The 20,510-nt window shown below is 41.8% G+C and overlaps 1 protein-coding gene and 1 long non-coding RNA gene across 2 annotated transcripts in view; one reads left to right on the top strand and one right to left on the bottom strand.

The window, feature by feature from the left end:
* SLC3A1 (solute carrier family 3 member 1) overlaps positions 1-20,510 on the top strand; it is a 37,739-nt gene that overhangs the window by 14,888 nt on the left and 2,341 nt on the right. Inside the window, exons 5-10 of the mRNA XM_015245459.3 lie at positions 269-394; positions 9,621-9,740; positions 11,583-11,707; positions 13,198-13,393; positions 15,991-16,158; positions 17,273-17,389. Of these exons, the coding sequence (XP_015100945.1) occupies positions 269-394; positions 9,621-9,740; positions 11,583-11,707; positions 13,198-13,393; positions 15,991-16,158; positions 17,273-17,389 (852 nt within the window). The remainder of the gene's footprint in view (positions 1-268; positions 395-9,620; positions 9,741-11,582; positions 11,708-13,197; positions 13,394-15,990; positions 16,159-17,272; positions 17,390-20,510) is intronic.
* LOC140685708 (uncharacterized) lies at positions 11,586-20,221 on the bottom strand. The gene is made up of 3 exons (XR_012059062.1): positions 17,641-20,221; positions 15,984-16,094; positions 11,586-11,694 (listed from the first exon to the last, which is right to left on the bottom strand). It is a non-coding gene; the product is annotated as an uncharacterized lncRNA (long non-coding RNA).

Genomic DNA, 20,510 nt, shown 5'->3' with positions numbered 1-20,510 from the left:
TTTGAGAGCACTGGTTTGATTTTGTGGTTGTTATGAACAGCTCCTGCGTACAGACACATCACACCCTCATTTGTGGGGCATTATTAGGCCAGCAGGTGGCATTTTAGGGAATTAATTTACCTACTGCTTTTGTTAGAAGGAAGATTCTGGGACTTTGTGCAGTCACTCAGTCTGCATGGGGCTGGGGATGGCAGCGATCATTTCTCTGTGGGCGATGCTGTCATAGGAACTATGCTAAGTAACGAGTGTGCTCTTTTCTGTTTGCTAGTTAAGCGTATATGGAAACTCCAGTTGGCACTTTGATGGAGTACGAAACCAATGCTATTTTCACCAGTTTACAAAAGAGCAACCTGATTTAAACTTCCGTAATCCTGATGTTCAAGAAGAAATAAAAGTGAGTATAGCCACCCACACAAACTTCTCCATTACACAGGTGCTTAAGTGGTTATTTGATACACTTTATGTTGAATGGTAATTGTGCGGGCAAAACCAGGCAGTATAACTAAATTCTGGAATTAGGGTGTCTGATGCCAATAGAGACTCTGAGGCGTGTCGGTGGCCCCTTCCTTCCTCTAACCCCAAAGAATCGAAATGGGAGGGAGAGGAAAACACCTGTTACTTTAGCTCTGAGTTGCCCCTCTGCCTGTGATGAGCTGGTGCAGTGAGGTGGGCCAGACCGGGGCTCCCGGATCCAGCTCCCGTGACTGGACCCAGCCCCACCATCGGCTGCAGAGGACTTCTAGGTGAGTTACTGGGCTTTTCTGTGTCTTGGATCCCTCATCTATGAAACATAATCGATGGCAGGCTTTGTCTCAGAGGACTTTTGGGAATATGAGGTGAGATAACCCATGCACAACACTTCTGTGTTCACTCAGTAAGTATTAACTTACTGTCTGCGCCACGCCGGGTCCCATTCTCAGCGCTGGGAATGCGGCAGTGAGCGAAAGGCGCCCTGCGCGCAAGGAATTCCCAGCATACCGAGGGGAAGGCAGACAGTGAACGGCTGAATATATACCACGTCAGGTGCTGATGAAGGTTTAGGGTAAAGAGCTTCGGAGTGCCAGGGAGAAGCTGGTTCAGAGACACTGCTATGATGAGGTCCTGTTTGCACAAAAACCTGATGTTTGAAGGGGAGCCCTGTGAACATCTGGGGGGAAGAGAATTTCAGACAGAGAGAAGAGCAAATGCACAGTTCTCTTGGGGGTGGGGGGGACTGAGCTCTTCGTGTTTCAGAAATGACCTGAAGGCTGGTGCACTGGGCCGCCAGATACAGCAAATGAAATTACAGGACACTCAGTTAAATTTTAATTTCCAATGAACAATGGATAGTGTAATATTTGAGACCTGCTTCTACTTAAAAATTATTCATTGCTTACCTGAAATTAAAACTTAACTGGTCATCCTGTGTTTTACCTGGCAACCCTACCAGTGCACTGCAGTGGAATGAGGGAGAGTTAGGGAGCTGGGGTGCAGAAAGGAGGCTGGGGCCTTGAAGCCCATAAGGCCTTGACTGCTTTGTAAGGGAGACATGCAGAGCCACAGAAGATTCCTCTGTGGTTCATACAGAGTAGATTTCCCACAGTGACCCAGGTGAGGTGACCTGTGTGGTAGCAGTGCCAACAATAACCTGACACATAATTCACAGTACACATCAGCCATATTACTGCTGTCATTACTGCTACTGCTGTGGCCATAATGGGCGAGACTTTAGGTTACTGGGGTGGCATGCTGCGGTGGCCGGGAGGAGATCCAAACAGAACACATCAGAGAGATGCGGGTCCCTTTCTAAAGCTCGCCATGTCAGCCGGAGGAAGAGGATGCAGGCTGCCACGTTGGAGTCATAAGGGCACCTGCTTCCCTTACTTTGTTCTCATTTTGTTTTTAATAAGTTTTATTGCATTATAATTTACATACTTTAAAATTCACCCCTTTCAAGTGTATAATTCAGTGGTTTTAGTATATTCACAAGCATCACTACTAATTTCTGAACACTTTCATCACCCCCAAAAGAAACCCCATATCCATTAGAAGTCACTCCTGTGGTCCAGTTACTTCCTCCCTGAGCCGTGGCAGCCACTAACCTGCTTTCTGCCTCTCTGGATTTGCCTGTTCTGAACGTTTCGTATAAATGGAACCACACAGTATCTATATGGCTGTGATATATAGCTGTAGTTATAATCTGTATCTAAATATTTGAGAAACTGTTTTCCAAAGCAGCTGGCCCATTTTACATTTTTACTAGCAATATACGTAGGTTGCGGTTTCTCTGCATCCTCACCCACCAACACTCGTTACTGTCTGTATTTTCGATTATAGTCATCCTAGTCGGTGTGAAGTGGTGTTTCATGGACATGCGTTTCCCTGGTAGCTAATGGTGTTGAGCATCTTTTCATGTGCTTATAGTTTGTCTATTTTCATTGGACAAATGTCTATTCAAATCATTTGTCCATTAAAAAACTGTGTTATTTGTCTTTTTTTGCTGTTGAATTATGAGAGTTTTTCATATACTCTGGGTATGTGATTTGCAATTAGCTTTCTTCCTTTCTGTAGGTTGCCTTTTAACTTTCTGCTTCATTCCTTTGCATGTAGCTCTCCAGTTATCCCAGCAACACATGTTTACAAAAACTTATTCTCTCACCGTTGAACTGTCTGGGAACCCTTGTGAAAATCAGTTGATCATCAATGTCAGGGTTTATTTATTTCTAGACTGTTCTGTTCCATGAATCTGTATGTCTGTCCTTAATGCCAGTACCATGTTGTCTGCATTGCTATAGTAATGCTTAGAATAAGCCTAACTTAGGAGATTTTATGACCATTTTACACAGAAGGAAATTGAGGCATAGAGAGGTGAAGTCACCCACCTTGGGAGTGAGGGAACAGGATTCAAACCCAGGCACCGTGATTCCAGAGTCCACGTTCTTGTTCACAACTCCACACCTGATTTGGCGCACATTGTTTCTCTCTGTGTGTTTCACTTTTCCAGCACAGTTTTTGCAAGGAGGTTTTCAACTGGAAAGTCATAAATGGGAGAGTGTGAACCAGATGGTTTATCAGGCAGCAGATTTCTCTAGGCTCCTTGGGGCAGTAGTGATGGATTGTTTGGAGATGTTTAGACGAGTGTGAGAGATCTTGCTGTAATGTGCCCGCAATACGTTAATTATTTTTTGACTAACCCAGCTGTTCTCTTGCAGTCACTCAAGTAATGGAAGATGTGAATAGGAGCCTTATTTACTAGTCCTGCAGGATAGAATCCTTCTTGAGATGAATCATTACTGCCTCTGGTTGAGAGGTTAGCCATTTTTGGAAGGCTGGTTTAAAAGATTTACTATTAGAAGTAAATAAGAAAGGCTGAAAGCTGGAAGGGAGGGAGGGCTCTTTGCTTTTGGAAAGGGACCTTTCACACGAGGGGACTTCTGACACCCTCCTGCCCTCCGGCAGCACTTATCTCTGCCGCAGAGTTAAGGAGGTTAATAATTTGCAGCCGCAAGGGCTTGTGGTGGGGAGGCATTTGGACTGACTCCTGCTTGTGCTCACAGAGCCTGAGCCTTCTTCCTCCTGATTCCCATCAGATTTCAGTTTCTCTGCACACTGGGAGGCTGGCGTGCTGGGCACATCCCACCTGGGCCACTTTACAGAGAAGGAAACCGAGGCTTAGAGCCCAGAGCACCCTCCTCCCTCCTCTTTGTCCTTCCCCCTGCGCTGGCCCTTAGGGGCCTCGGCCCTGCCCTGAATCTCTCGGGGCTTGAGTGTTTTCAGCTAGAGAAGTCAGGAAGTCTTCTCAGAGGAGGTAGGGACTTACATTTGTATAGTATTTTTTTCCCAATCACTTCAGTTTTTATTTGCCCTGCATATCCCTTATTTGACAAAGGAGGGAATTGACCCCCGGAGAGGTGAAGAGACCCAGTGGGTTAGGTGCAGAGCAGGGAAGAAACTCCGGTTGGCCTGGACCCACTATGGGGATCACTGAGTTAGGGTGTTCACAGCAGCTGGGGACCAGGAGCCAAGATGCCCTCCTGGCTTACGATGGCCTCCAGAGCATAAATGTTGGCTCTGCTCTGCGCTTACTGAGCATGGCATTGCTAGGGACAAGGAGCTCAGTTCAAAATCAGACTTACTCACTACCTGCTTTATAAGCCAGCTCTGTGCTTCATGCTAATAACGGCCCCATTTATTGCCCTGCCAATATGCCGCGCACTTCGTTATAAATCATTCACTTACTTAACAATGTGTGTTGTGTATTAACCAAACATCGGGGTCTGATGGTCGGTAAGGCAGACACAGGGTTGTGGCGGTCATGGGCTATCACATTATCTTATGGAGGGCAAGGTGGACCGACAGGAAATTACAACAAAGTGCACTGAGTGATCTTGTCAGTGGGGTCAGTGGCAAGTCAGAGTATGCGAGGCAGGCACCTCACCTGGACGCAAAGTAGGAGAGACTAAGAAAGGGTTTTCAGAGGAAGCAGTGATACCTAGAGGATGAATAAAAATGAGCCAAGTGAAGAGACACATGTACAGAGAAGGGATGTGACTGGACAAGACTAGATAGGTTGGTAGGAACCAGGTCATGAGCAGCACTGGAGGCCATGGTAGAGATTTGGGCTTAAAAGCAGGGAAATAATTTTTGATTTGCATTTGGAAAAAATCAGTTTAATTTTGGAGAGGGGTTTGAGTAAGGCAGGTTTAAAGGCACAGGGACCGGGGAGGTGGGTGGTGCGGTCATCAGGGAAAAATGGTGGGGACTTCGGGCCAGTGAGGGTGGTGTGGGATTGCAGAGAAGTCATCCGGCTTTAGAGAGGAGCCTGGTGTGACCCCCAGGTTTCAGATTCGAAAGCTAACTGGGTGATGGTGCCATTTCCTGAGATGGGAGACACAGAAAGATTGGGGGCGGCGGGTGGGCATGGTCTTAGTTGTGTGGAGTTTGAGCTGTCTGTGAGACATCTGAGTGTTCAATGGACAGCTGGATATAATGCCATGGAGCTCAGGGGAATTCTGGTCTAGAGATAAAACTTCGGGGTTTGTCGACATGGACAGTGCCCACAGAGGTCAGGCAGGTAATATCAGTGGGAGAACTGGGCCGGCTGAGTTGAACAAGGGGGCCAGTTGTAACTTAGCTCGAGTGGATTGTGGTCTGTGGGAATGAGCTGTTAGCAGGTCCTCCAATTAAAAAATGAAAATCAAGGAGGGCTGCACAGCAAATGGATAAGAGTGCCACCGGGTTCCAGTTCTGAGGCACCACTTACTTGCCACATGACCTTCATCAAGGTACATCGTCTTCTTGTGCCTCAATTCCCTCGATGATAAAATAGGAACAATAATGGTACATACTTTGTGGGGTTGTTTCGGGATTCCATGGTTTAACCTTTGTGAAGCTCTTAGGACAGTGTGTTCCTTATTGTGTAAGTACTTGTTAAATAATCAGTAAATGATAGATAAATGAGTAAATACAGCTGTGAAGTGAAATGAACAGAGGGTGTAAGATGGAGCCCAGAGGAGTATTAATCGTTAAAGGACTGCAGAGCAGACAGAGGAGGGGCAAACCAGGAGCGTGGTATCCTGGGCTAAGGGCCATGAGTATTTCTAGAAGACAAGGTTAGTCAGCAGTGTCCAGCATGGCAGAGAGATCAAGTAATGTAAAGACCAAAGTGTCAGTTGACTCTGGCAGCAATAATTCATTTAATCCTCATAAAATCCCTGCAAGGGAGGTTATTATTTTATTGATGAGGAAACTAAGGTTTACCGAGGTCACGCAGATGACCTAACTCAGGGAGCTGAACACTGGGGCAGACGGGATGGTACCCAGATGGGTCAGATTCTTGAGCCCCTGAGCCTTCCTCTCTGTCCTGCTCCTGGAGGAGTTAGCGAAGAATTTTACCAAGATTTCTGAAGAACAGTAGGGTCAGTTTTCTTTCCTCTGCCCCTAAGCAGAGGATGCAGTTTTCTGTCTGTATTTTTGAAACCTTCTATGCTGTTTCATTCCTTCTTGAGTTGGAGACCTGGGATTTATGTCATTCTCAAGAGGGTGTCTTATATATCATCACGTGTAAGAGCAGAGCTTTTCTCTGTCTCAAGCCTGGCTTTTTAGGTAAATGGACCCAGTAACTTCAGTCATCTCAAAAGGAAGGGTTTGCCTCAGGGTTTTGAGAATATGGGTGTCAGTAATGTCCAACTGACTCCCTTTTCTACTCAGAGCAGCGAGTTGTTTAGGGAGAAAAGAATGAAAATGTGCCAGTGGAAGAATCAGGACTGTGTGATGTTGTGGGAGTTGGATGGGAATCGGGGACATGGTGTACTGTCCTCAGAGTCCCATGGTCCCCGCATGTGTCACCCAGACCAGGAGGAATCAGGCTGTGTGCCCATTTCCGTGTCCGGCACCCTGGGGGAGCTTAATTGGCATGAAGAGAGGGTTAATGATTAAAATCTGGAGCTCTCTTTTTTCACCTGGTTGAGAATAAGTAGCACGAAGCAAATATTTTTCGAGATCAAATTTTAGATTATCTGGGTGAAAAACCTCAGCATTTGAAATTTTACCCTCATAAACAAGCATCCAGGTTTTGCTGTTTTGTCTCATCAGACAATGATAACACCTCTCACTGGACTGCAGTGAAAATCCCTGCCAGGCCATATGTCTGTGCTGGGGTGCCCATTTCTCATTCTTTAAAGTTGGGTCAGTGATTAGCAATGCTGAGATCCCCAGCATGAATGAGGACTCCATGAAGAAAATAAGTAGCTTTATTCTAGGAAATCAGTGCTCAAAAGCTTACTGTTTACAAACGGCATGGTGTTTAATGTTTCTCCACGTTTTTGTCAGAGGCTGCCTGGATCCATTATGGTTATCTGTGCCCCAGCCCCACCCCGATCCTCTTCCAAAGTTCCTGCTGGTAAAGAACAGCGCCACCTGGGGGTGGACCCGGGTTGTGTGTGATCTGAAGCTTGTAAAATATGGGGCCTTCTGAAAATAAAGAGAGTATAAAATTAGGCACAGAAAAAAAATGAGTGTTTGTTTAGAAGGAGAAAAGAATGTGGGTTGAAAGGGGCTCACACAGTGAAGGGTCCTGAAACGTAAGCTTGGTTAGCTTCATGCTAAGTGGGCGCTTGGAGCCCACGACCACAGATGAGGAAAGTCTCCATACAGATCCTTTTCTACAGATAAGGTGCCTTCCTATCTGGTGTCTTCTCTGGCCGAATCTCTAACCAGCTGCCTTCACTTCCTGCCCTCCCGCTGTGCTGATCTCCCAGGCAGATCCTGCTCTTTCGCAGGCTTGTATTACCATGTTCCTCTCCTTTAAAGCTTGATCACACCTGTGGTTTAAACATTTTTGCCTTACTGTTTGTCTAGTTGGGGATTCTAAAAAATCCATGAGACCTAGGACTGTGTCTACGTTGTATCATATTTTGCTCACGGTTGTAATTCCAGGGCTTAGCTAAGTGCCTAGTCGCAGTTAGAATTCAAATACTTTTTTTTCTTAATTGAAATATAGTTGATTTACAATATTGTGTTAGTTTCAGGTGTACAGCAGAATGATTCAGTTTTATATATATATATATTTTTTTTTTCAGATTATTTTCCATGAGAGGTTTATTACAAGATGTTGAGTATAGTTCCCTGTGCTGTGTAGTGAATCCTTGTTTCTTATCTATTTTATGTATAGTAGTTTGTATCTGTTAACCCCAAGCTCCTCCTCCCTCCCTTTCCCCTTTGGTTTGTTTCCTATGTCTGTAAGTCTGTTTCTGTTTTGTATATAGATTCCCAATACTTATTGTATAAATCAATTTGATAAGGAGTAAAGATGCTAGTAAGAATAAATCTGTGGGCTTTCTGCCCCAAATAAAAATTCCACTGGGTAGAGCCAGGTTAAGATTATTCAGGTCATCTGTGTCCATGACAAGCGTTGTCAGCAGCAGAGCCTGCTCTTAGATTTGAAAAATTTATTCAAGCTTTGCCATTTAAAATCTCACCTTGAAGGGAATTGACAACAGCAGTATTAAGCCTGTATTCTGCACAGAGAGACCTTTGGACCCTTGAACTGCAGCACTCCAGAGACCCCATATCCACATGTAGATACAAGAAACACACTTCATTCTTTGTTTTTTTTTTAATTGAAGTATAGTCAGTTTACAGTGTTGTGTCGATTTCTAGTATACAGCATAATGTTTTAGTCATACATATACATACATGTATTTCTTTTCATATTCTTTTTCATTATAAGTTACTACAAGATATTGAATATAGTTCCCTGTGCTGTACAGAAGAAACTTGTTTATTTTCTATATGATAGTATCTGCAAATCTCAAACTCCGAATTCATCCTTTCCCACCCCCTATGCCCCGGGGTAACCGTAAGTTTGTTTTCTAAGTCTGTGAATCTGTTTCTGAAAAAACACACTTAAAATCAAACAAGTGATTTAGGGGACAGTGCTCCTTTGGGATCTATAGCTCTGTTCCCCCCACTAGATGAAATCGGCGACTTCACCCTAGTACTTTAAATAACAGGAGGTTCTACTCTAATGTGATATACACACATTCCTGTAAAATCTTCCTTTCAGCAAGGATTGAGCTGAAGGGAGAGGTGGGAGGGCCACTGGCCCTTTGCAGAAGGGAAGCTCTCGGTGGGTGCAGGAGTAGACCCAGCTGGGAGGGGTTGCCTGGGGGTGGGGAGGGGAGCTGAGACCTGTGCCCTCCGCTTTTCAAGGTCCCCTGGTCCTCCTAACCGCCCCGATACAGGTCAAGTCAGTCTCTGCCTCCAGGCTTGGCTCATGCTGTCCCACCACCAGCCCAGAACGTTCTTCCAGATCTCACTCCCTGACGAAATCCTACTGGCCAAGTTCAAGCTCTAGCTTTTCCTTGACTGGTGGAGCCCACCCCTGTTAAAGTTGACCTTGGAGCTCTAGCAGCCCTCAGATGGAGAAATCTCCTCTTGTGATGTTGAATAGCATCCTGCCTTGCATTAGGTAAACTTCTCATGTCTCATGAGTCCCCAGCAACTCTGTAGATGCCTCGCAGCCAGGGGTCGTTCTGTCCTTTTTCAGTCCCAGCAGCATCACACCACGTTTGACTCATTCAGGCTTGATACCTCATTCTTTCATTCCACGACTGGTTCCCTAAGTAGAGGGTGCTGTGTCGGTGACAAGGGAAGCAGAAATGAAAGGTGCAGTCTTTCCCTCAAGACTCTCCCCGTCTGGTGGGAGAGCCCTTCATGACTGGGTGCTTAGTTGGTTATTTTCTCTCACTTTGGAGTGACCTTTAAGGAACTAGGCATGGAGGAGAAGAGCTATGTTCCCAGTTTCTCCCGAGTCCTATCTTTCATTGTGGTTTCATGCTTTCATTTTAAGTGGATTCTTTAAACTTTCGGAGCATGCTCATAGCATCAATTACCAGTGTAACATTTTCTGAATTCAAATATGAGGGAAGAATGGGAGCGCGTAATTGCACTTATTCAAAGTTCATCATGTTCAGACCCTGCTGTGCTCCATAGGTCACAATATGCTACTGAGGGCTGTGCTTGTTTTGTATGTGGAGGTGACCTATGATGGAAAGTCATTAACAGACAAAACCTCTATTAAACCTTATGAAAACAATGTGTAGTTAATGTAACTAAGCATTTTGCTTCTTTATGTTTAGGAAATTATACAGTTCTGGCTCTCAAAGGGTGTGGATGGCTTTAGTTTCGATGCTGTTCAATTTCTTCTAGAAGCAAAACATCTGAGAGACGAGGCCCAAGTGAATAAGACCCAAACTCCGGTAAAGTTTTGTTTTAAACATATATATATACACACACACACGTTTTTTAAAAGTATACTTAAACATATGTTTACATATATTATATATATATATATTATATATACTCTTTCTCTTCCAAAAATGTCGCATGTTTTCCTTTTTGGCCTGAGACACCTCTTACCAGAGGTGAGTTCTGTCCTGCCTATGAGAAGAGCTTTGCATCATTTTCTCTAGGAAATACAGAGGAGTTTCAAATGCATGCTTCCTTCCACTGGTTTCCTCTGGAGAGATCCCTTGAGGAGTTCTTCGGTGACAAGGGTTCTGAGGGGCATGGACAGTGTGGACTCCGCCAAGGGCCGATCTCTTCTGCTGGCAGAATCCAGGCTCTTTGTGCTTCCACATCCAGGGTACTCAGCCTTCCCCAGTGACAGGTAGTAAGCACATGCCACCCCCATCCCTCTTGCTGACCACTATTCTACAGTGGCTCTGTTTTCAGTGGCCAAGTAGACAGTAGTCCTCAAATATATCCTGAAATAAAGGATTTGTATATTTATGCCATGGAGTGTCAAAATAAATGAATTGGGGGGAGGGTATAGCTCAGTGGTAGAGTGCATGCTTAGTATGCACAAGGCCCTGGGTTCAATCCCCAGTACCTCCAGTAAAATAAATAAATAAATAACCTAATTCCGTCCCACCCAAAATTTAAAAAAACAATAATGAGTTATAGTGACACACAGCTATATTGGTCAATCTTAGTGATGTAATTTATAGCAAAAAAAATCTAAAATTATTATATATAGCCTGATGCCCTTTCTAGAAAGTAAGTAAAATGAAATTCACATGGTTATCAAGTTTATTATCAACTTGATAGTTTTTTCTGAGTAATAAAGGGAGGCTGGCCATGCATAGGCTAATTGTGAGGCCATGTTATGAACCAAAGCTTATGATTAAGCCATTTTTTTTCTTTGCACACGACTTCAGTAGAAAGGAAAAATGAAGGGGGAAAAAGGTCATGTATTAGCCAGTTGTGCCCAAGAGAAGCATTGATCCTTGGAGAAGTCTCAAAATAACCTTACTAATTATAATGAGATATCATGAGATAGACATACGTTTCCAGTCATGGCAAATGATCAGAAGAATGGGTTTTGTGTGCTACCTAAGAAAAACATAAAGAGCATGTAATTTCACAACGACATCTAAGATTTCAAAAAACTTCACTTGATCTAGCAAGGGAAAATCACTTATAAAAAAGGGGTTCCCCTGAATGGATGGCAACACATGGACTGCCTAGTCTGTCCATGTCCTAACCCAGGACTTACAGCCTGAGCTTGTATTAGACATAATCTTTTATTTTGAATTCTAGAAGAAAAATTACTGAAACCCGGGAAAGTATAACAGTTAAGAATAAAGGATATAAGTGGTAAAGAATCAAATTTAAATGCATGATGTTAATAATCTGTGAGCCGATCAAGTACAAGTGTAATAATGCACTCTATAATCATTAACATTATTTATTTTGTTTGCCTTTAGAAATTCTTGGAGCATTTGGGACAATAAAATGTGTAAGGGGAGGATTTTATTAAAGACACCTGTAATCAATGTTTAGATGTTTGATAAAATTTAACTTGTTTACTAGATTTATAGTTAGTAATTTAAGCAACAAATGAAATGCTAATAGTTCTGAATGTTCTTCTCCATCCACAAAATCCCTTAGGCAGTGAAAGTCCTCGGACCATCTTTGAGCACGTGTGTTTCAGCTTGAAGCCTTTGGCCCTTTGAAGAGACAGTCCATACTCACATAAGGCTGGTTGTTGGGCATTTGACATGTGACATGATGGTAACCGGGCTGTCCTATTTTCACAGGACATGGTCACACACTACTCAGAGCTGTACCATGACTTCACCACCACACAAGTGGGGATGCACGACCTTATCCGCAGCTTTCGGCAGACAATGGACCAGTATAGCAGGGAGCCTGGGAGATACAGGTAACCACAGGTCACACTTCTATTCTTGACAGGCGCAGCGTGTGATCTGCAGTTTATTCCTCATAAGCAGGCATTCTCAAGAGGTTCAAATTATAATTTAACAAACTGGCGTAATTATAATGTATGGTAACTCAGTTATGCCAGGCTTGGGATAATCTCATGTTGCTTAATTTTCCTGATTTTCAGTTTCCTCTTTTATAAAATGATGCTAATTACAGTACTTATTCACAGGAATTTTTTGAAAATTAATTAAAAGATTAATTAATACATTATTTAAATGTTAGCCATTAGCTATTATTTTTATCATTATTTGACCTGTTAGTGTCTTTGTATAGTATGAATCCAAATGTTCCAACTAAACTGTCAGTACAGCATGATAGTGAGGAGCATCTTTGGTATCAGATGAGCTTAAGGTGGATTCCTGTGACCTTGGACTGGTTAGTTAACCTAAGTCTCAGCTTTCTCATAAATTAAAAGGTGATGAGGGGAGGGTATAGTTCAGTGGTAAAGTGTGTGCTTAGCACTCACGAGGTCCTGGGTTTAATTCCCCGTAGTTCCACTTAAAAAATAAATAAACCTAAGTACCTCCCCTACCCCAAGAAAAATGTTAAGAAAAGGTGATAGGGCTACCCCTATAAGACTATCGTGAGATTACATGAGATAATGTCTGTGAAGCACTTAAAGAAGTGCCTGGCACATAATAAACACTCAGTCAACTTAATTCTTACCATGTTTATATAGATCACCCAACAGAATCAACAGAAAAGGATTTAAAGAAATTTCTTCTCCTTAAAGTGGGTCCTTGTATCATTGTGCCCATTTTACAGACGAGAAAACTGACACTTTGACCATGTAGGTAATGGTCAGATAATAATGGCAGAGACAGGATGGAACTGAAACACCTGAGCTCCAGATACTATGTACTTATCCATTAACATAACACCTCAAACAGCTAAAGCTAGCATTGATGTGGGTCATTTCAGGCAAATGTGTCTTCCTCAAAGAGTTGTTTTCAACAATCGAGAGTACACTCCAGTAATAAAATGAGACTTTACAGGGATTTCACTACAAGGGGAAGTTTTTGGGGAACCTCCCCCCTTACCTTATATACAGACATATACTGTACGGTCTAGATGGAGTGATGAGAATTGCTAAAGAATGTCTTCCTGGAAGTTAATGAGTTTCAATCAGTTTTAGAAAGAAAAGGACAGTATTGACTGAGATCCAAATAAATGTGTTTCTTAACTTTTAGACAGCAGTGCCTGGTATTAGGCTAGTGTTTGGGTCTATTATGATGAGAAATTGCCAAGTGACCCAGCGTGCCATTTCTCGGTCATCCGGCTTGAGTGCACGCCCAGTGAGCCCTAGCCTGATACGGTCATAGTGTGCACTTACCCCCGACATTCTGTCTGTTGGATGTGAGCAGCTGCAGAGCGCTCTCCCATTCTCCTGACAGACCCTGAAGGTGCTACACCTGCCGATTCTTACAGGTTCCTGGGGACGGAAGCCCATGGAGAGAGCATTGCCAAGACCATGATGTACTACGGGTTGCCTTTTATCCAGGAAGCCAACTTTCCCTTGAACAGTTACCTCAGTAAGCTAGACACCCCTTCTGGGAACAGAGTGTTTGAGGTTATCACATCCTGGATGGAAAACATGCCAGAAGGAAAGTGGCCTAACTGGATGGTAAGTCCTTATGCCCAGCTTATGCTTGCGGAAAAAGTCACCTCTGAAACAAGGGGTACACCTGTCCGTAAGTGACCTTCACTCTTCCCTTATTCTGTGATTGTGTGTTGAGCCGTCCCAGCTCCTGACCAGTTCCTGTCATTCTTTTCCTTCTGGTTCTCAGAAGATAATCTCAACTCATCTGCCTTATTGGCCACTTCCTCACCAGTTCACATCTGTTAGGCCCCTCTCGTGACTTTTTCATTTTAGTTTTTGTAGTTTTCAACTCTGAAATTTCTATTTGGCTTTTATAATTTCTCTTTATAGATAGTATCTACTAGATAAGATGTTGGTTATTCTCATATTTTTTAAAGAATTCTGTAGATTTCGTTTAGGTTTGTGAACACACGTGTACAGCTGACTTAAAGTCGTCCACTCAGTCCAGTGTTTGGGCTTCCGTTCCCTTGCTCTCCCCCTCTGCATGGGCCATACTTTCCCGTTTCTTTGAATGTCTTGTATTCTTTTTTGTTTAACACTGGGTGCTTTAAAATAGTAAGTGTAGACATTCTGGAAATCACATTCTCCCCTCTCCAGTGGTGGTTGTTTCTGCTTGTCTCTTTAGTGACTTTCTTGGATTAATTCTATTAAATCTGTGTTATTTGTTGTGTGTGGCCACTGATGTTTCTGCTTGGTCAGCATAATGGCTAGAAAGATTCCTTAAATGCCTTGAACCAGTTAGGTGTTCCAGCCTTTGCTGAGGGGCTGTGTGTAGGGGGCATGCTTTCAGCACTCTGGCAGGCAGCGTACGACTCTGAGCCTTCACTTTCTGCTTGCACAGAGCTTCAGGGTTAGCCAGAGGTGAGAGGGCAGAGCCTTCTCCGGGCACCTGCACAGCCCTGCATGTGTGTGTAGGCTTCTAAATTCCAGGGATGTATGAGTCTTTCAAAGTCCTTTAAGGTCATCTCATTCCCTAGCTTGTAAACTTCTTGGTCAATCTGTTCAGCCCGTTGGTAATCCCACTTTAGGCAGGTGTGATGATAATCAATTACTGCTGATTTTTGGCAAATGCCTTGGGGACAGGACTAGCTACTCAGTCAGCTCTGAGTCAGATCAGATAGAAAAATCCAACCCAAAGTAAGCTGCTAGAGAGGTCAAATGTGAGTTCTCTAGAGATGGAGCGCTTGGTGAACTCTAAACCTGTTCGTCCTCCAGTGGCTTCTAGGCTGCTGGTTTTTACACCTACTGTAAAAGGATCTGAGGGGGAGAAGCATAAGATTAGGGCCACTTAAAATGACACAAAGCTTGCTGTCCTTACAAGATGCAGCTGTTTTTTCTTAACTACTCCTGGATGGTTGTAAACCTTCAATTCCCAGAGTTTTAAAGTGGATTTTTGGTTTTTGCCAGTGTTCTCCTTGCTTTTGTGGAAGACACTTTTGGAGGTGCTTACTCCACCCATTCCGGAAGTAACCCCTATATCACAAACTTTATAATACACTTTTAAGCACTTTTCCCCCCATATATTTAATACACTGAACGTGTCACAGGTGACTGGACCTCTCTCAAGACTATGAAGGGCCCTGATCTCTGTCCACTGGTGATCTTGATTTCAGTTCTGAAAGAGCAAAGTGCTCTAGGTCCAGAAGGGTTTCTTGTCAGATGCTTTTGAGATAATGAAAATACTAAACAGTGGCAAAGTTTGACCTAATTTTCTGGCCATGAAAATAGAAAAATACTTTGCAATGGTCTGTAAAAAGATAATTGTAAAGATATTGTAAAGATATTAATTGTAAAGATAGATTTAAGGGAAAATAAAAACAACCTCCCTTTCCCTGAATTCTAACAACCGAGTTCCTATTCTCAGACTCAAGTTCAAAGGCTAGTTCTGCCTCATAACCTTGACCTGAATAAACTGCGCTTGTTTCGTCATTTGTAAAACGGAGGTAACACCTGGCAGCTCTGCAGTGGAGGGGTAAGCAGACTAAACCATGGGTGTGCCAGTCCGTTAAACAGCTGGGGAACATGGGAAGGTCTGTCAGGGGATTTAAATAAACTCTTAACTAAGGACTAGATGTCAAAATACATAATTAGAACATTTAACAGAGAACTGTACTTAAAAATAGAAAACCCTTTACAAAATTTCTTCTTGGACTCTAAATGTATTTTTACAAGTGATTTATCTTTTAACTTAAAATTTGTTTTGAAAAGTCACACACACACACACACACACACACAAAGGGACACATTAGAAGTATTTCTCCCACCCCTTCCCCTCTACCTGTTTCCTTCTTGGGTGAAACACTTTTGCTTTCTTTCCTGTCAAGAGTCTTTATCCAAATGTGTGAAAATATTAATATGCACCCTCATAAATTTCGTCCTATTTGCAATGTCATTGTGAAGTAAACTGTTACCACCATTTTCTTCAGTATAATAGCCAAGACAGTCAATTGGTCAATTATAAAGCAAAGAGCATGGTTAGGACTGAAGTTCAGGCTCGCTGAGTCCAAGGTACCCATGGCTAACCATGTTTCTCTGCCTGGTGAACTTCTTGTGAAATGGGGCAAACCTTCCAGAAAACTATGTATAGAGTTATGTTTTTAAAAAAAGGACCTGCCTTTCAGACTGGTGGACCAGACAATGCCCGGCTGACTTCTCGTCTGGGAGAGAAATACGTCAACATCATGAACATGCTCATTTTCACTCTGCCTGGAACTCCCATAACTTACTACGGAGAAGAAATAGGAATGAGAAATATTTTAGCCACAAATCTCAATGAAACCTACGATGCTGTAAGTTAATATAACTTAACCACACACCATATCAAATCCTCATTTTTTGCCAAATCAGAGAATTTACTATTTCTAGTCTACTGCTGAAAATCATGAGTGCTAGCTTTTATTTATTACTGTTTGATATTGAGAATTTCCAGCTTTTTTGATTGGGGAGCTTGTTAAAAATGCAGTTTCCTGAGCCACACAACTGCATTTTAAACACGTTTTCCAACTAATTCTTAGGTACACTAAAATTTGAAAAGCCATGTTTTGAGTTTGGAATATTATTCATTCCTGTCTACCTGGAACACAGAGTTAGGAACATTTCTTGTAGTGCTTGTCTGTATTGCTAGATCTTGTCTGACCACAGCACAAAATTCTTCCTTTTATTTAACAAATGTAATGTACAGGGTTAGGCCTGAGAGGTTTAAATTTTTTGTTTGAAGCTACAGATCACCAACTGTGCTCCTGGGCAGAAGAATGAGATCTTAAACCTGTAGTTTGTATGGCTAGCTTTCAATTGTATGAGATCCAATTTCCTTAATATTTGGCCGAAGTGAAACCTTTTCTATAGCTCCTGAATTTGTGTGAGCACTCATGCAATAACCAGTCTGGGTAAGAGGACAGAATCTAGACTCAGTATACATGCCTGCATCCTTGAATTCACCATCACCACTATCACAGTATGATGAGTTTTTAAGTGGCACATTTTGAAATCCTATGTTACTCATTTTTAGGGAAAAGCAGGAAAGATTCCAAGCATGTATCAATGTTTAGTTAGTACAGCTTATTCACACTCAAGATGTCATGAACTATTTTCCTATTGAAAGTGTAAAACTGGTTTATGTACTGAGTGTTAAGGCCTTTGCATTATGAATGAGTACTAGCTGAGAAATACAGGGAATTAAATAATTATGCAGTCAGTCACGGCCAAATTACATTTCTTTTCTTTTCTTTTTTTTGGTGTGGGGAGGTAATTAGGTGCTTTTTTTTTTTAAATGGAGGTATTGGGGATTGAATCCAGAACCTCCTGCATGCTAGGCAGGTACTCTACCACTGAGCTATACCCTACTCCCCTACATTTCTTTTAATAACCAGATCACTGTTTTTTCTTTATGGCCTTTTGACACAGGATACGCTTCTCTCAAAGTCACCAATGCAGTGGGACAACAGCTCAAATGCTGGTTTTTCTGAAGGTAGTCACACCTGGTTACCCACCAGTTCAGACTACCATACCGTGAATGTAGACGTAAGTATCAATGAACATTTCGTGCTGCTACAGGAACAGAAATGAGCTTCCGCTGCTGACAATATATACTCACCCTGAGTTGCCTAAAACCTTAACTTATGCTCTTTAAATCAGTCACATAGATGTCTCTTGTAGTTTTCATTTTTAAGGAGTTTGCAAGTCATGTTTTTGTGAAAATACAAACAAGTACGGAAGAGCTGGTATAATCAATCAATCTAGGGTAATGTGGACTTGAGAGCAAGGCTGCTTACCTACTGATGACATGAATAATCCCCAAAAGTAGCTGTTCTGGAAAAGCGCACCGTTCAGCTTTTGCTTATAGTATTTTCTGTTCTCATGGTGATCAGGTTTGCCGAATTCGGCTTAACAAATTTCCTAAACAGGAACACACTAATTCCACCAAAGTGTTAAATACATTTCCTTACACCAGAAAAATGTGAAATGGATTCAAGTGAGTTTCAGGTGTGGAAAACACAATCTAAACTACTTAAGGGGAAGATAAACTATTGGCATTACATGAGGATACTTAAAAGTTTTAGCCCCATCTACTAGATGCTCCGCAGATTATTCTGATACAGAAATTCAAGCTAACCCTCCTGTTCCCACAACTCCCTACTTCAGGCACCCCAGGGATAGCTTTGTTTTATATATTTGTAGTTCCTTGAAACACAAAAACTGTGTTTTGGATTAAGTGCACTTACTGATTTTCATTTATGTCCAAATGTCCAAAATATTCCCATAGGCCAATTTGAATCCAATAGGTAAGAAATCCTACATAAAAATGTACACCAGCAAAGACGGAAAAATGCAAATGCAAACTAAAATAAAAAAAAAAAATTTCTGTCAGATTAGTCAAGTCTTTAGAAAGACCCACAGTAATTCTTGGAGGGATGCTAAATCAAATCATCAAAAGTCTCAGCAATGCTATTTTAATAAAATACACCTGTAACAGCCTAGAATCAGGTGAGAATTTAAGTAATTTCCAGAAGACAGAAAAATAAGGTTGCCTAGAGAGCAGTCTGCAGCACACAGGAGAAAATGGCACTAACAGCACAGATGAGAGCCCCGCAGGAATGTCCCTCAGCTGCCGCGACTGGCTGCCGCAGCACCTGCCCGAGGGGAAAACCTAGGGCCTGTTTGGTGATCATGCTCGTGCTAAATGAGGAGAGAAAAGCTCGAAACGGTGTTAAAATTCTACAAGCACAGCAGAAGAAAGAAAAGGAGAAAACTTAACTCAAGCTCTCAGAACAAGAGCTTGTACTTCTCAGTTCAGAGGCCAGAAGAGGAGGGCAGGACCCTAGGTAGCTTATCACCATTAAGAAAAGAATCCTACACCCCAAAGACAAACCAAACCTACCTCCAACTTGGCTTCTCACAGTTACTAGAGGCAGGCAGCCAAAGACAGATAAACAAGGAGTACCAAATGCAAAATGAATCACACTACATTTGAGAAAAATTAAGACCAGGAGAGAGCGAGACCATTCCTAACAAAACACTGTAAGAAAGCAAAGCAAATATAACAAACGTAAGACTTCACTATTAGTAAAACTGCCTCCTCCCTGACAGACTGTTGTTTTATGTGGCCCCTTGACTCTCTTTTAAAGGAAGTGATTAAGTATCTTAGAAATTTTCAAAATAAATGAACTAGACATAGGTTCTAATTAGTGTGCTGGAAAACTGATGCAAGGATTTATCTCAGAGTGTACTGTAAAAAAGCAAAGTAGTTAACAGCATAAAGAGAAAATTTATCGTATGTGGAGGATAAACCTAGAAGTTCTAGAAGAGACCAGAGACTGGGGGAAAACATATAATCAAGGAAATAAAGAAAGCAACCCAGAGATAATGGAAGACTTCATCTTCTTTTAGAATGGCAAGAATAAAGAGAAAACCCTTAAAAACATGCAGAAAGAAACCAGAGTCAAAAACAGACTGCCGAGAAAAGGACTGAAAATTGGACTGGCATCAGGCTTCCCAAATGGATACTAGAAAACGTTAGAACTTCCCCATCAAAGTTGTATTGGATACTTGATTCTAAACCTGGATTCCTATATCCGTTCAAACTAGCATTCAAGAGCAAAACAGAAATGGACCCAAATTTTACCATGTGTAGCCAGTTTCTGAAAGAGATTCCAACAAAACCAAAAAGGAATCTAAAAGGAAGACATGATACATAAAACACAGTGACAAAAGGAACCAACAAAATTTAAGAATGAATAATTTTTGATTTGATTTTCCTGGAGTACAAATTGTAATGATTTATTTCTATATGGGAAGTGGTGGCAGGGAGGCTGTGTGTGTGTACGGGGCGGGGGGGAGGCACATGTGCAAAGGCTAAAGCACTTTTCTTTACAAGTGATGGACACAGAGTAACTCACTCTAGACTTGAGCTGTCCAGTAGTCACTAACCATTGTGACTACTAAAATTAACCAGAATTAAAAGTTCAGTTTCTGCCTCATTAGCAACATTTCAAGTGCTCCGCAGCCAGTGACCACCATATTGTACAGCACAGATACAGAACTTTCAGCAGCCCTGCAGGAAGTTCTACTGGATAACATTGCTCTGTATGTTGAGAAAAATATTTTAAAATGGTTATTACAGTTTTGAAGTTAACTATTAGAGGAACACATATAAATGCATAATTTTCCAAGGATATTAGAAGGAAAATAATTACTAAAATAAAACCAACTGATCCAATAAAAAGCTAAAAAGGATAGTAAAAAGAGCAAATAAGGCTATAGGATTATATCTAAGCATATGGTAATTACAAATATAAATAGATTAAATTCACCTATTAAAAGAGAAAACTCTTGGATTAGGTAACAGTAACAAAATCTGACAAAAAGAAACCTTGCCACCTGACTATAGCTTTCAAAACAAACAAAAAAAATGCATATACCTCTTAATCTAATAATTTCATTCCCAGATATCTTGTATCCAGGAATACTTGTACATGAGGAAAAAGATAAATGTTCAAGGATCTCTACTGCAGCATTGTTTTTAATAGCAGAAGAATGTGGAAATGATTTATATATTTTATCAATAGAAAACTAGTAGAATCAATTATGGTTAATTTGTACAGTGGACAAGCATGCAGCTTTTAAAAAGGATAGAATTCTCTGT

Source organism: Vicugna pacos, chromosome 15 (assembly GCF_048564905.1).
Source record: "Vicugna pacos chromosome 15, VicPac4, whole genome shotgun sequence".
NCBI classification, from domain to species: domain Eukaryota; kingdom Metazoa; phylum Chordata; class Mammalia; order Artiodactyla; family Camelidae; genus Vicugna; species Vicugna pacos.
The sequence above is the reverse complement of the archived record's forward strand: the minus strand, read 5'-3'. Positions and strand labels throughout refer to the sequence as shown.